A 16,566-nucleotide genomic window follows, 5' to 3' on the forward strand; every position below is an offset into this window, starting at 1 on the left:
AGTCAAGAGTTTAGATTGGTTTCCTCTTCCTTTCTTCTTAGTTTCATATTTACAATAACTTGGTGAGATCCAAACCTTTATTTTTGTTGAATCCACCTTACGCTTAGTGATATTAATGTTGTACTTGTGAGCCAAGGATTATTTTCTTAATGTTTGTAAACCTCTAGTTGCAATTAGAGAGGACTGTTGTACCCATTAATTTCTGAATTAGTGGAAGACTTTTATGGACCATAAGTCCCATGGTTTTTTTTTCCAATTTTGGAGTTTTATTTCAGGTGTACTATTGTGTGGTGGTTGCTATTTGTATTTTTTGTTATTTGTCTTAATTGTTTATCTGCTGTTATTGACAAACCCATTTCACACTCATTTCTGCTACTGTAATGTACATTCCCCAACAGGAACCTCTCCACCCTTCTTGCCCTATGTAAACAATATTATCAAGGAGGAAAATTTTAACAAGTTTTCAGTTTTTGGTGAAAGAAATCAATAACCTGTGTTCTTTAACTGATGTGTTCTCTAGATTCAAATCTCTATTTTTTGTTTCAAATATTTGATGGTATGGCTCCTATAGTATTGTTCTCCTTTTGCACCATAAATCAAAACATAATAACATAATAATATTACTCTTTCAAGTAATAGCCGTAGTATTCTCTTCTATTTTCCTCATTTATTGAAAAGAAAAAGATGAATTTTCTTTTCACCTCCATTACATGCTGGGACCTCAACAAACGAATGAAAGAACAAAAGTAAAATGCAGAAAAACTGCATATCTGATTCCCTGAGTTAATAGCGAGTATATACAAATTATAGACCTCCTTTTTGAATCTGGCAGGACTGCACGAAGAAGCTTGTGGGGGTCTGAGGCCCATTGTTCAGTAATAACAAAAACCTGAATATACACCCTAGTTCCCTGGCACGAACACTTCTTCTCACAAGTCATAATATCCAAAAAAATCTGTTCTCACACACAACCCAGAGTTGACATAAGCCGAATCACAACCCTACCATCCCCTTCACAGATATTTAAGCTTCAAAAAAGCTTGTAATACTTTATCAGTTGATATGTCGAGCTAACCCATCCCATTTGAAGATATCATATACCGTCGACAAGTTGAAATTCGGATTCATCAACAAATCTCGACTCTCAAGATTAGAAATATATATTGTACTACATTAACAAAGAAAATCAAAATACAAAGTTCAAAGAACGAAAATTAAAACAAAGAGATGGGACGAGCAAAATCTTTAACAGTTCACCAATCTCTCTGTCACTTTGATTGTGGAAAACCAAAAGAGTTCTTCAAACCCTGTGAACCCATTTCTCTGTATTAGGCTATTAGCAAATAAAGCAACTCAACTACAAAACAATCTCTCCAGAGCTCTTCTCCTTCAAGCTCCTGACACTTCTTCACATAACTCTGTCGGGCCACCACACGGGGTGTACTTAAATAGATTTGGGATATTAATTAGTAGTATAGTAAAACAATAGGGTATATTTAAGTAATTAACCATGTTTTGACAATAAAAAAGGGGGTTAATGCCTTGGGTTGGCCTGCTGTAGCACAAGATGGGACTCTTCTCACATAAGTGGGGACAATTGGTATTGTTTTACTGGGCAATAGAGAGAAGATCAGAGTGAAGGAAGCAGGAAATCCAGACTGCATTTGCTCACTGTCGATCACCAAATGAAAACTTTTTGGTGCTTATACAATGGGAACTTTATTTATCAAAACAAAATTTTCACCATTACAGGGACCCAACATGGTAATGGGATTTCGAAGCATTATATTATTTTATTTAATTAAACTGCAAAATTTGTCGAACACTTTTTTTTTCTCTATTGAAACAACAGAACATGATCTACTGCCGAGACTGAACTATTTGTCATGCGTTGATTTCAACTTTGAGCATTGTTTCTTGAGAAATACGAGGAGTTGTCACCTTGAAGCTTTGGACCAAAGAGGAATTCATGGATGGATGAGTAATAGTTACAACATGATCCCCATGGAAGAGCGAGGTCTCGAAGTAGCCATTGCTATCTGTCAAGCCGGCCAAGTGTGCATGGGTCCACTCACCTATCACCTTGTCCACAACCTCGCCTGTGGGAAGATTTTTAAAATTATTATCCGTCAAGCACATCCTGTAACACCCATCCGGGCGCCATGCCGCCCAGATGATGATCCCCTGTAAGCCAGGGTGAGCGTGTGCCTCTCTCAGGATCTCTTCCAAGTATTTTGCCTGCACATACAGAAAACGCAAAGCTGGTTAGCTTGAGGCGCATGCACACACACACACACACAGAGACAAGCTTAGGAATGCTTTTAATTTGTAAAATCTTACATTCATGAAGTTTACCTGATTTGGGTCGCTTCCCACGTCCAACTCTGTGATCCAAATGGGCAGCTTTGTAGCGGCAAGAGTATCGAGAGCAGCTCTAATGTAAGCAATATCTGGGGTATGGAAATGGCCTTCGAGCCCAATTCCTAGTGACATCCTGCTCCCTGGGAAGGACTGAATTTGTTTCAGTTTCTGAAGGTACATAGCCGGTGTCGACTTCCCGTCCCTGCTGTCTTCTATTGTATTAAAATCATTCAAGAACATGATTGCTCTATCATCGAGCTGATGTGCTCTCTGATAGAAAGCTGCGGATGCGTTCCAACCCAACCTATCTTCAAGGAAGGAAAAATGGAGGTTCTCATTAACAACATCCCAAGCAATAACCTGCCCTTTGTATCTTGACATAATGGAGTTAATCCTCTTCCTTGCGGCCTCACTGAGTTGGCTAGGCGATAGCTTGGGTACCCACCATGGTTGGTATTTGGGATCATCCCAGAAGACATTGTGGCCTCGCACACTGATTCCGTTCTGTTTGGCAAATTGGAGCATGGCATCGGCTACCGAGTAGTCTTCCTTGCCGGGAGAGGACTCAGTGCTGTACCACTTCATCTCGTTTTCAAAGGCGGTCACGGTGAACCTGGACGTGAACCATTTCTGATACGCAGGATTGTTAAGGATAGTCTTAGCAATGGCAGCACCAAATGGGAAGCTCGGCTTTTTTAGTTGAATGGAGACTCGGGCACCGGCTAAGGCATTTCCTAGTGAGTCAACAGCTTGGAATTTCACCTTCTTTTTACGTGTCTGCAACATGAATCAATTCTCTAAGTATATATACAACATAGAAAAAAACAGAGAAATTAACCCATTTAATTTGTTTTGACAGCTCTTTAATTTACCTTCTCAATGCTTTGCTCTTGGTGAGCTTTCCACTGCTCACTGGTAAATGGTTGTAACGAGACGCTGTCTACCCATATATCCACCGTTTTATTTTGGCTCTGAAGACGATATATGGGAAAATGTAAGTACTTGTATTGACTAAAGATCGACCATAGAAAGAACTGCACCTGATAAAAGTACCTCAAAATAGAGTTCAGCCGGGCCAGAAGAGTTAGCAGTTAGGCCACCTTTAAGCATGGACCAGCAGCCAGACTCGGTTATAACTGCACCAGCATGTTTATATCCAGTTTTTGTTTTGAAAACAGCTCTAATTGGCACTTTTCCTTCACTCACTTGTATCCATGCTGTAAGAACACAATCAAATACATGTACAATGTTTCCATTAGATACAATTACACTAATTAGTTACAGACCCTGTCTTAAATTTTGCTTTTATGGGGTTGCCATTTTATCGAACATTACCAGAGAAGGTGTAAAGCTTCCCCCTTCGCAAGTAAATCTTCTGCGAGATGCTATCATGTGGTTGTTTCCTTCCATGAACGACGACGAAGCTGTTGCCTCCTTTTGACACTCTTCTTTCAATCTTTGCACTCTCAAGGATAGACCATCCTCTCAAACCATGAGAGAACTCTGGGTTAGTAATGATACCACCTTCGTATTGAGGTCTGTGAGGTTCTGCTAAGCACTGCAAATTTTGAAGAAGAAACGAAAGCAGATAAATTAATATTAGAAGCATTGTTTGCGTAACAAAATGCCTATGAATTCGAGTTGCAGAACGCATACCGCGATGTTTGCCGAATAGTCGTAGGATAAAGCTTCAACAAGGGACCCTGTAACCACAAAGAAACACCATATGTAGTAACTTAAATCTGTATGGTGAAACAAGGGAGCTACACTACTCTGTAAGTTAATGGGAATGAGGTTGTATATTTTGGGTTATTGGAAATTGGAAGGCTTCAGGCCATGCCAGGATTCTAAGAACGGCCCATTTTGTTTGAGCCTGCATAGCTATCCTGGCTCAATGGAGATCACATCTCCTCCCCACAAGGGCCTGCCCCGCAATGTAGTATATTGAGAACTTCTCCCGATGATAGTACTAGAACCAATGATATCATCATCGGGAGATGTTCCCAATACGTTGTGGGGGCGGCCTATTGTAGGGATTGAGGAAATGTGACTCGGCTCAAAGAGGCTGGACGTAGTTAGTTGGGCTTTCTTTCATGTTAGGCCTGGCTCAAAGCCAGAAATGAGATTCCAATTCCACTCAGCTAAATAATTGAAATCGAAATGACCCATTCTGATTCTGACTCCTATTCCCGCGAAACCAAACGGTCCTTGAAATATCCATATTCCAGGGGGAGTGGATGTTAACAAACAAACAAGCACATCATGAGCTTTTGCTACTTGTTCATAGAACTTGACAAAATGCATTCATGTAAGTTGTTTGTAACTAGCCGATCCGGACCCACCGCTTGGACAAGGTAGGGCTCAGATCAGATCTTAAGACTTGAACGATAGGAAGGCAAATTGGTAAAGAAGAATGTCAGTCGGAAGGTTAGAACCATCTGATCACCATTTATTCTGTGGGACCATTAAGAGACGCTCCAGAAATCAGAAGCTTTTATTGGTATGGGTATGGGAATGGGGGAAGCAGTGAAGGTGCTATAAATCTCCGTGGGATGGGACCATGACCAGCTCTATATTATTCCAAAATACAATAAATATATCCTTTCAAAATTAAAAATAAATAAATAAATCTGCGCACTGGTGAGTAGTACTAGTGACTTGTGATGTTGAGAAAGCAAATGATAGACAGTGGTCCTAGGCACCACTGTGATCGTTATGCTAATCACGTTGACTCAATTTTTTACAGCTCTTTTCTCGTCAAGAAATTCAATCTCTGATCTTCCTCTCATAGCAGAAAATAAAAATAATACCATTCAATTTAGATGGTCAAAAGCCAAGAGTTTCTTTGTTGCGTTTAAAAAACTTAGAAAAAACACAGGAAAACGACAGAAAAATAGCAATACTAACTGTTCCATGAATGCATTCATCTTGTGGTGACGGACGGTTTATAGAGAAAATTAATCGCTACCCACCAATACAAAACAACCGTAATGTCCATATTTCCACAGAAGCAATACTTGGCTAGATTATATATAACGATAAGAACAAACCTGCAAGAAGGAGGCAAAACAGGAACAGAAGCAGATGGTTTCCTCCATCAGCACCCTCCATCGTCACCCACTCGCTCTTTCAGTGCCCTGAAACTGATTTGAAACAGTTACTCAAAAAGATGCAATTACTATGGAGAACAGGCTGTAGAGAGAAAGAGACAGAGACTGAGGGAGCTGGGTTGCATACGACTATCTATATAAGGAGGTATCCTCGAGATTGAATGATTTGGAAAAGGTTGGAAATTAATGGCGTATAAATATGTTCTTTCCAAAATTGGTTTTTAAATGATCTTTTCTTTTGTTCAGCCAGTTGCTTCATTAAAGAACTAAGGCTCTAACCTTTAAGACATGTTTGCATGGCATCCAACTCCAAATGGATGGTTCTTTGCAGAACTTGCATACAAATTTATGTCTACGACAGCACCCGGGGAACATCCATGGGCTTGGACAGTAGCATTTTGTACACAAAACTGAGACATCCGATCAAGTTTATCATTTTCTTGTAGCAGTGTGTAGATAGATGTGTAAATGAAGCGTTTGCAAATTGCGATACAAGGAATTAGGTTCCAAACTTCCAATGCCGAAGCATCAAGGGTATGAATTAGATACAATGCGAAATTAAATAGGGCTGTGAGGGACATGTAGCCAGCATGGAAGGGTAAATTGCAGATTAGTATCCTGAACTTTCGGGTTAGTCTCATTTTAATACCCGAACTTCAAAACATGCAATTGCAATATCTGATCTCAAAAATTACTAATTTAACACGTGTTGTAATTGTATTACATGATCGCATGTGTGGCTTAAATTTTTAAAAAATATGAAAATTATTATCTTTTAATATTTTTTAACCATTTCACCTTTGATTGTATTCCTGAATTACTCATCTTTTCTGGCAATAATGACGGCCTAAACCCCCCTTCGTTATGGGTTGAATAATTGAAAAAAGGATTACAATGACAGTGGCTCTAATTCCCTCGACTCGGGCAATGACATTGTGGTGACGTATTTCTGTGTAGCTTCTCCAATGGGAAGCACTGGTTTTACGACACAAGGCTAGGGTATAGAAGTGTAGAGTGGTGTCCAATCGCAGTGGAAGATGACTTAAACATGGCTATTTTGGAAATGATGTTTATCTCACCTCTTCAAAACTCGAAGGGCATTTTTGCCCTTTCATATGGCATCTAGCGTTGGTTAACAGTTTTGGACTATATTAATAGTTTTTGAGAGTTTAAGTAACTTAGTGACACATTTTGAAGCTCATACAAAGTACCAATCTGCAATTTACCCATAATCACTTGACAAATTGGCTTAACAATACTGCTTAACTAACGACTTACCTTAAAAAGAATATGTTTCCACAATATTATATGAAGGGCGTTTCACCCTCATTCAAACATTCTAGCACTTCAACTCTCTCCGAGAACTCAAATCTCTTTGTTTAACCTCTCCGGGCTTAGGTTGTCTTAGTTACCATTGCCACTTCAACTTCTTTTGGTACTTGTGATGATTAGGCATTAAACAAGTGTTTTGAGCAGTATTGTATTTGGTATTGGGAGAATGACCAATCAGTCCAGATCAGAATTTTATAGCCCCATAGAGAGGGAGAAGGCTAGTAATAGGGGGGGTGGGGGCTGGAATTCAGAATTCTGCATTGTATGTATCCCTACTTTTCCTTTTGAGTTCTAAAAGTGTAAAACCCATAGGTTATTGGACTGTTTCTTCAAATGGGCAGCTAAAAGGAGCCCAGATTTTCTATTCACTTTTCTTACCCATTTTTTACTCGCCATAAATTGCAGCCATACATCTCTCAATTCATAATAGCGATGTATGACTCCAATTCACAGCGGATAGAGAATGGCTATGAAAAGTGAGTAGGAAATCCCCAGTGGTGTTGGTTGAGACTTGAGAGCCTTACGTGCATGATACATTTTCACGAGTGCGGTTAAAATAATAATAATTTCAACCAATATTCTTTTAGTTAAAAGACAAACAAAGAAATTGAAAGCTTTAATTATATTTCAGTCTTTGATGAATGAAATCAAGCTCAGTGCTTTAACTGATGGGTTCTCAAGATTCATATCTCTATAGTTAAAAAATCTGGGTGTGATTTACATTCTATTGTTCCTCTTTTGTTGCATAAAACAAAACATAACAATCATACGCTTTTTACTCTTTTAAGTCTTAAGTAATAACCGTAGAATTTCCCTCATTTAAAGCTGAATTTCCTTTTCCACGTGCAGATAGAATGGAAATTGTATGACGCGTAAAGGGATTGACATGATATAATATATAGAAATGCCGGGATCTCAAAAAAGAATGAAAAATTAGGGTCCATTTTGGTTCACGGCCAGAATCAGAACCAAAATCCCTCATAATCAGAATTGGAATGATCATTCCCATAGGCTATTTGGTTCAGCTGGAACGAGATTTCATTCTTAAGGGGAAGGAATAGTCATTCCCTCAAATGGGGGAATGCCATTCTATTAAGAATCAGGGAATGAGATTCTAATTCTCAATCTTTTTATTCCTGTTGTTACAGAAGATCAGTGCCAAGCCTTACCTACTTTTACCTTATCAGACCCTAGATCTATTTATGGAATTTACATTTGTGCCCCCATAAATGCCCCACAGCACATCTCAACTGTGTGTATTGGAAACATCTCTCAATGATAAAGAGAGATATTCCCAATGCACGCTAAGATGTGCATGTGGGACGCAGATGTGAACTCCTATTTATACGTGATCACGTGGGACAGCATAGCCCGATGGCATGGTTTTAAAAAACAAACCGGAAATAAAACCATTCTAGCCATCGGTTGCCGGATTGACAGTTCGACCATCCGGTTCAAACGGCCAAAAAAATTTAAAAATAATTAAAAAAAGGCCAAAAACCGTTAAACAGATCAACAGATCAACAGTTCGATCACCCGAGTTAATGGATCGTTGATTGATTTAACGATTTTTGGCCAAAGACCAAGTTTGAGGTCAAACAGAACCGATTGCCTGTACGGTTCCCAGGCCAAACGGTCCAACCATCCATATCAACAGCCGTTTGAAAACCATGCCCGATGGTATAATTGAAAAGCCTGTATAGCCTTTTCCTTGAAGTACATGAGCTGCCCTAGGCCCAAGATTAAGCTCAATGATTTGGTCAAATTTAGTGCCCGTTTGGAAAGGCCGAAGGCAACCTCTTCTTGCTTTAAGGACTTGGGATCTGTTTCTCACAGAGCACTCTTGGCACCAACCTCACAGCATGTCCTGGCCACAAATTGAGAACATCTCCCATACAAAGGAGGGATATGCTGTGAGGTCGAAGAGCAAATTCCGTTTCATTCGAAGGGCTGTCCGCATCATCTCTTTAAATAACATAACCAGAGTGCTTCAAACCAGCTAGGCTAAATCTTCAGCCAAGCCCTCCCAAACGGGCCTTTATACTTAGAAAAGTAAGTTTTGGCTCTGTCTCATAATTGTCCAGCCTATTGTCTCCTCTCAACTTCTTGTCCAAGTTTTGTGCCTCCCTTGTCTCTATTTTCACTCATTGCAGTTCAAGGTTCAAAATATTGACTGATACATATGGATTTTCAGGGTCACTGAATAGGTTTCCTGTCAAAATATCAAAAAAAAAAAAAATTGATCAAGTAAACTCTTTGATAGGCAAAATTTGCTTATCCAGAGAGTATTGAGACTTTGAACACTGGTTTGGACTTTGGAGTATGCCACTAACTACCTTGACTGCCTGCCCAGCTATCCTATTTCACACCCATATATGTTAACAGAGGAACCCAGATTTGCTCCTCACAGAGCGTGCCTCCCACCAACCTCACAGTGTTTTCTGCCGTGCATTGAGAACATATCCAGTACTTGAAGTCATCTATGAGAAGGTATTCCCAATGCGGAGCTGCAATGCGCTGTGAGGTTGGTGTGAGGCACACTGTATGGGGAGAAAATCCAATTTCATTATAGAGCTTCTTTCATTGTATGATGATAAAACTTTTCATTGCTCATCTAGGTGAATGTTTGCATTTCAGGTTTCCTTCCCATCATGAGATGGAACTTGGGTTTTTAAACCTAAAAATTTGGTCAATCCTATGATCCATACAATCATAAGCTCAGTCTTAGGACTACTTGTGTACTAAATTTGTACCTCCATAGTGCAGAAGCTCTTGATTATTTGTTCAAACCAAGTAAATCTTGTGCCTTCCGAATGTGCAGTCCTATTCAATAGATGAATATATAGATCAAATGGTAGCATGACTACCTGAATAAAGGAAAGAAAGTTTCTTACAGAAATGATATTTAGACCAATAATCTTACAAACACAACTGTTGATCAGATGCTATATTCTACAAAACCAGTTCCACCTTATTACAATCACAAAGAATAGATCTGTAGGGCACAGAGCAACAGCCAAAGCACACAGCATAAACAATGATATTAATTAATCGATCGATTAATTAATGTAGAATCAGGAAGCAATCTAAGCATGGAGAGCAGGAACCAGCAGTTCCCTAATTTATTGCATTTCACAAAGTTGAATAGCTGCCTCAGTGGACAAGAAATAAGTAATTCAGTAGTAAATGTGTATTTAGGCATGCAGGAATCCCTTTTCCTCTAAGTACATTATCACTTCTTTGGCCATGTCACATGCTGACGAACAGCCTCTCTTTTGCTTCAGTATTATCTGAAAGAGATGACAATTCACTGTCAAATTTCTTGTGAAATACTTGCTGATGAAAAGGCCATAATTTTTGAAGAGAAAATAGATAGAGCATACAAATTTCTAAAAATACATAGCAGCATCCTTTTAGTAGTAGTAGTAGTAGTAGTAGTAGTAGTAATAGTAGAAGTAGTAGAAGTAGAGACCTCACAATCCAAAGGCGGCTCATATGGGTCATCAACACCAGTAAAACCTGTGGCATAATAGTTGAGCACCAGTAAGGAAAAATTAGATTAATATTTGAAAACAGCTTATTTGAGCAATCATATATCCAATCAAAGTGGAAATTAGGTAACTAAAACACTCAGTGCCTCAAAAACAAATGATTGGCCAACTAGTCGTGCTCGAAACTTCAATGCACATTTGGAATGATAATGGATAACAGAACAAAAAGATATTCTTTGAAGTTTTCATGAAATCAATGGGATGATGGCAATAATATGTTGGAGCAAGATGAGGTCAAATAGATGAACAGAATGAAACCTCTAGATGACTGTCTTTAATTTCAAGCATGGTTAATCAACATTAAATTTAAAAAACTGAATCATAAAGGATAAAATACTCAAACAATCTGGGAATAACTTTGAAACAACTAAAAATCACATCCAGTCCTGGTATGGTACAGATTCCCAAAACAATACCTCTGATCTTTCCAGAACGTGCAAGCTTGTACAATCCCTTAGGGTCCCTTGCCTCACATACATGCAGTGGCACATCCAAGAAAACCTATGCAGTGTATGTTTTGTTAGGCCAGTATCATCAGCATTTAGATAATTTAAAGCCTAGAGATAAGATAAAAGTCTCTTTAATTTCCTTCTCTTTTCCAGTGACTAATATTGGAATAAGGCATTATGGTTGAAAAATCACCACACCATAAAGTTCAGACCTCAATAAAATGTCCCTCTGTCATCATTGCACGGCAGGCATCTCGTTCCCTTCTATAGGGAGATATCAAGCTAGTAATGCAAATCACCCCAGCATCCGCAAACAGTTTTGCTACTTCCCCTGAAATCAAATAATATGAAATTAAAATTCATTAGAACAAAAGTTTACTTGAATCCATATTCAAAATCTTGACATCTGTGGTAGTTCTATATACTTTCTCAAGAAGAAAATCCAGAATTCTAGTTTCATTGACAGTCTAAATGCAAAATTGCCACAACATGAATACCTTTTATACAATAAAATTCATAATGAGATGGGGGAAAGAAGAAATCAAGACTCTGAAAATACTCACCAATCCTTCGAATGTTTTCCGCACGGTCTTCTGCTGTGAAACTCAGATCACTGTTTAGGCCATGCCTAACATTGTCACCATCAAGCACATAAGAGAGCTTTCCCCTATTGTGCAAGCCACGGCTCAAGGCACATGCTACACTGCTTTTTCCTGAATTTTGAATATAATGTTGATACTAGCAATCTTTACAAACAGAAACATAAACCACAAACTTCAAAAGAAAAAAGAGGAAATTCCCTTTGTAAAAGAAAGTTGCAGCAACTTGTCTAAACCATTCTTTTTAGCAGTGATTAAAATGTTTAGATGCTTGTTTTCTCTAATTAGTCTTTGGCATTTCTGTTTTGCTTTTGTTCTCAGGTAGTTTATAAATGTAATGACCTCACATCAGGTTCTCATCTCAGATTCCCTCATTGACCTTTGAGTTAACTAAATTTTGTATGATAGAAAAAGTAATGGCATGATCTTCTACCAGTCTTGTTCCATAGTGGGTGTAGGGCCTTAAGGGGAGGATTAAGTTTAATTTGATCGAGTATTCACCTAAGGAATCTCACATGTTCGAGTATGGGCCACATATTTTAAAACTACAAGTGGGAGTTTTATATATTTTCACACCCAGTCAAAATTCCTTACTCAACACGACTGTAGCCTTGATGCATCCCATTGAAGGCTTTATTTGCCCATTTTTCTTTCTTTCTTTCTTCTTTTTTTTTTTTTTTTGAAAGAAGGTAAAGTATGATTGTATTAATAACTGGTCCTGCGTATGAGTAACTGTACAAGCTTCTTTTCACATCGTTAGGAAAATCCAAGGTTTAACTTTAATTTGAGCTTTGTGCGAGTAGAAAAATTCTTAGGGGTGAATGGTGATTACTAAAATTACATCAACAAACCTGAACCGCTGAGACCTGTAATCCATATGACACATCCTTTTTGCTGAAGTAATTTTTGCCTTTCAATCCTCCCAATCGAGCATTCATACCACACAATATTTGTAGAACTTCCAACAGTATATATTGTTTCATGACTTTCCCCTAGCCAAATAGAATATCAACACCTTGTCAGACCCAGAACGAAAAGAGAACCTATGAGCTTGAAACATATAGAGAACCTTGTCAGTAATTAATATTTTCAAGTAATTGGATCTCTTCCATCACCAACAACGTAGAATTCAAAAAAAAAATAAAAAATAAAAAAAAAGAAAAAAAAAAAAAGAAAGAAAGTTTTAGAGAAATTAAAAGTATGAAGTCCTATGAAACAAGTGCCAAAGTACTACCCGGCAAGAAAATTAACAAACAATGCCAACAGAAGACAAGGGATAACAGAGGTTAATAACAACAAGCTCAAGCTCAGAAAAAGAAAAGATGCTTCCAACAACTGTCCAAAACATACTACATGATAGCTGCTGTCTAAGCAACCAAAAATAGTCAACATACTGGAAGTGGCTTCTATTTCCTTTTGCACAACGAAACACACTTCATATCCCATTTGAAGGGAAAGGGAAGAACAAAGAGAGACTCAATGAAATAGTGTTGTGTAATCAAATTACAAAAACTCAGCGCAAATCACTAGCAAGGATCAAATAATGTAGTGTGCAGAACAACAAAGAATACCAGAAGCTCCAGCACAGTCGTCAGTGAAGTCCGCTGGGGAATCCAATCCAGATCCATTCCAGCCTGCAACATTACTGGCGTCACCATTTACATAGGCCGTTTTCCGCTCTTCAATCGCCTTAATTGGCGGAAAGAATGTCGATCTAAGATTGGCAAGGGAGATCCCCGTGGCTTTAATCCTCCGATGAAATCCAACCACATCAGTGTGAGACAAATTCAGAAGCCCTAAATTTAACTTGGATGGCGCCAAGAAAACGAAACGTTCAAGCTCCGGAGTAAGACAACCTCGCAACGTTCTACCTCCAGTCGGTGCCATATTTATAGGGAGCAGCCACCCGAATAAGAAGAAGAAGAAGGTGAAAATTCAATATTTGGAAGAAGCAGGATAGTGAAGAATTATCAGGAAATGAAATAAAAAATCATCAGTACAGTAGCCATCACTCAGGAGTCGGAATCAGTAACGTAGCGGACACGACTCAGTTCAATGGATAATTAGATATATTTTCCAATTGTTCGCGTCTGGAAAGCGAGGGAAGAAGGGAAGATCTAGTAAGAAAAACAGTTGGGCCTTGGGCGACGACGGGTCTTTGTGCGTTTGGATTGGAGTGGACTCGACGGGATTCAGGAAGAGCAGACCGGGGAGATGGAGATTGGAGAAGGCCAGTCCAAACTCCAAAATGTAATTTCTTTGATAGTGAATACTTTATAGTGATAATCCGGGTTTCGGACTCGGAGGAATTTTCCGTTTGAGTTCCAATCATTGTACAACACGTGGCTTTTCAATTTTGTTAAGGCTGAGTGGCTTAAAAGGATGAGTGCTGAGTGGCCGATTGGGGATTGGGCTGGGCCGTACGTGCCTTGTGGTTGCGGATACGTGGCTTTTCAATTTTGTTGATAATAAGGGGGAAAGGCTAAAAAGCTGAGAGTGAACCAAACACGGAACCGATGTACCGTATGGGACAATTGGACGAGAAATATTCTGTTTGGCACATTCTAGAATCTAGATGCACGTTAATAAGCAACTACAGGTGACACGGGATTTCGTCCTCATAAAAAATGGTTGTCACACCGTTTTCAGGCGTGCATTTGGAACATCTCCTTGTATTATGGGAAGATATTTCCAATACAAGATTCTGAATTGTAGGACAAAATTCGGATTCAACACAGGTGTGATATGAGTCAGATCTCACGTCCAAAAAAGAAAAGGTGGCACTTGCTATAATAATGCTTTTAGAAGAGATTAGGCGTATCCCAACGGAGTCGGAAAGCATTCAAAGCATCATGTTTATCCTATATGTTAACCAGAAGGGTTTCTTGCAGAAAAGGGCAAATTTTTATCCTGAATATCAATAAAAGATAATGTTTTTATAAAATAATCAAAATAAAATAACTCTTTTTGAACAATGACACTGTTCATCGTCTTCCTCTTCCTCTCCTTCTCTCTCTGGCTTTTCTTACTGAGATTGAAGCTCTGGTGTAAATATAACATCTGTAATTATTAAGGAAGAAGACCAAGAAAAATGGAATTGACGGGTCTTTATAGCATTGCAGGAATGATTTTCAAGGAAGCCGGTGGTTGGGTATTTGAAGAGGTCATCGGCCTGGAACTTGGAAGAAATGCGTTGGAGGCTCGAGAATCTACTATCTACCAACAAAGCTGCAATTCTGAATGCAGAAGCAACAAGTCCAACAGACCCTGAGGTCATAGATTGGCTGGCCAAGCTTAAAAATGCAGTATATGATGCGGAGGACGTGGTGGGTGATTTTGCTACAAAAGCATTGCAAAAACAATTGAGCGTTATTAATCAAAAAAAAAAAAGAAAAAACAATTGAAGCGTCAAGTGAGCATCAGAACAAAGGTACGCAATAATCTCGCGAGAATAAAGGTACGCAGACTCTTCCCCATATACAAAAGAAAGGTGTCAAGAAAATTGAGAAGAGTTTTGCTGAGATTGCAAACAAGAGAAGAAATTTCAATTTCTCTAATTTCCAGCAGAATTTTAATAATAACAGGAGAAGAAGAGAGGACACTCACTCCTACGTACCTGCATCCGATGTTACCGGAAGGAGTAAAGAGAAAGAGTATATAATAAAATTGTTGAAGATGCCACGACCCAAGAGGTCACCCAGGATCACAGAAAAAGGCTTCCCTTTTGGGTAATTTTCAAACCTCGTCTTCAGCATATACTCGACGTTATCCGGATTGGCTGTAATCGTGTTTCCAAGCAAATGGACATGAGTGGTCTTGCTGGGAGACTTCTTGAGGAGATGGATATACCAGTCGCAGAGATTGTCGAATTCAATCGACCAGCTCGCAGTGAGATAACTACGACAGACGTCACAGTTACACCAGAGCTTCAGTTTCATTCAGAAGAGCAAGAGAGAGAAGGGAGAGAAGGAGAGGACGAAGGAGAAGAAGAGGAAGACGATAAACAGTCTTGCCCTTTCTTGATATTTTTCAGAAAAAGTTACTTTATTTTTGTTATTTTATAAAAATTTTATAAATTTTTTGTCTTGACCTTATTCCTATCTGTTTTGCATTTATATTCATTTATATATTACTAGCGTCGATTCCTACAATAAGGCAAAAAGTCATAGTTTTTAAAAACGAATCGGTGATCGAACCGGTCAGGGGTCCGGTTACTGGTTCGAACAGTCCAACCGTTTGACTTGAACGGTCGGTCCGTTCTAACAAAAAAAAATTAAAAAATTGGAAAACAGTCAAAACCGTTCCAACGGTTCAAACGATTCGAACGGTTAACTAGCCGGTTCAGTGGTTTACTGACCAAAATCAACGGTTTTAAGGGAAAAAGCGGTTTTAAAGGAAAACGAAACTGGTTAGGTTCCCGATTTTTCTGGTCTGACCGTCCGGTCCGCTCCAGTTTTGAAAATAGTGCAAGAAGTGTTAGGGATGCAATTTGGGTGAGTTTAACCCAAGTCTAACTTGGTTCAACCAATGCTTTTGTATAAGTTGGTTTTGAGTTTTTGGGCTTTAAGTTGGGTTTGGGTCAAAAAGCTCAAGCCCAACTTAAACCCAGGTTGGACTTGAGTTAATGCCTCAAGTAGCTCGAGCCAGATATGCTTTCATTTGAGCCTGTTCAACATTTTATGATATGCATATCTATATATTATCAATCTTTTCTACTTAAAATTTGTGATAAAAAGCTAAACACACCCAAGTGCACGCTTAGCTTAAGAAGTTGGGCTAAGCTCAAGTTGGACCTTGGTTAGTAAAATAAGGCTTAATTTCGAGTTGGGCCAAGTTTGAGCTCGAAGTTTTAGACTTAGGGTTGGGCTTGGGTTGAGGGGTTGACTCTCAACCCGACTCAACCTACCCATGTTGCACCCCTGGAAGGAGCATTATGACATTCCAAATTGTATTAGTTTTTATTTTTATTAAGTTGTTTGAATCTTTATTAAATTTTTATTTACTATTAATTTTTGTTAATTTTAAATGGATTATGGGGTTTTAAATTTATAATAATTAACTTTAAAACTAATAATTTTGTTATTTTTAATTTTATCAACAAAATTGTAGTATAATTATATTTTAAAATGAATATCAAAATATAAGATTTATTTTTGAAACTAAA

At 38.5% G+C, this 16,566-nt stretch overlaps 2 protein-coding genes across 3 annotated transcripts; both read right to left on the minus strand.

Annotated features, from left to right (window-relative positions):
* Positions 1-1,636: 1,636 nt before the first annotated feature.
* LOC148850114 (endo-1,4-beta-xylanase 5-like) lies at positions 1,637-4,476 on the minus strand. Its single transcript, XM_088946690.1, has 6 exons — positions 4,018-4,476; positions 3,697-3,919; positions 3,415-3,578; positions 3,234-3,332; positions 2,356-3,138; positions 1,637-2,238 (listed from the first exon to the last, which is right to left on the minus strand). Exons 3-6 carry the CDS (start codon positions 3,469-3,471, stop codon positions 1,885-1,887), a joined length of 1,293 nt encoding a protein of 430 aa, XP_088802816.1. The 5' UTR covers positions 3,472-3,578; positions 3,697-3,919; positions 4,018-4,476; the 3' UTR covers positions 1,637-1,884.
* Positions 4,477-9,675: 5,199 nt separating this feature from the next.
* LOC148850115 (adenylyl-sulfate kinase 3-like) lies at positions 9,676-15,420 on the minus strand. 2 transcript variants are annotated; one of them, XM_088945602.1, is made up of 7 exons: positions 12,974-15,420; positions 12,254-12,394; positions 11,367-11,516; positions 11,016-11,134; positions 10,771-10,855; positions 10,281-10,322; positions 9,676-10,093 (listed from the first exon to the last, which is right to left on the minus strand). In XM_088945602.1, exons 1-7 carry the CDS (start codon positions 13,287-13,289, stop codon positions 10,053-10,055), a joined length of 894 nt encoding a protein of 297 aa, XP_088801728.1. In that variant the 5' UTR covers positions 13,290-15,420; the 3' UTR covers positions 9,676-10,052. The 2 variants fall into 2 exon arrangements, with proteins under 2 accessions (XP_088801728.1, XP_088801727.1); XM_088945601.1 differs by having other exon boundaries at positions 10,276-10,322.
* Between the last annotated feature and the right edge of the window lie 1,146 nt (positions 15,421-16,566).

This window comes from Nelumbo lutea, chromosome 5 (genome assembly GCF_056320005.1).
Source record: "Nelumbo lutea isolate HS-2025 chromosome 5, American lotus-T2T, whole genome shotgun sequence".
NCBI classification, from domain to species: Eukaryota; Viridiplantae; Streptophyta; class Magnoliopsida; order Proteales; family Nelumbonaceae; genus Nelumbo; species Nelumbo lutea.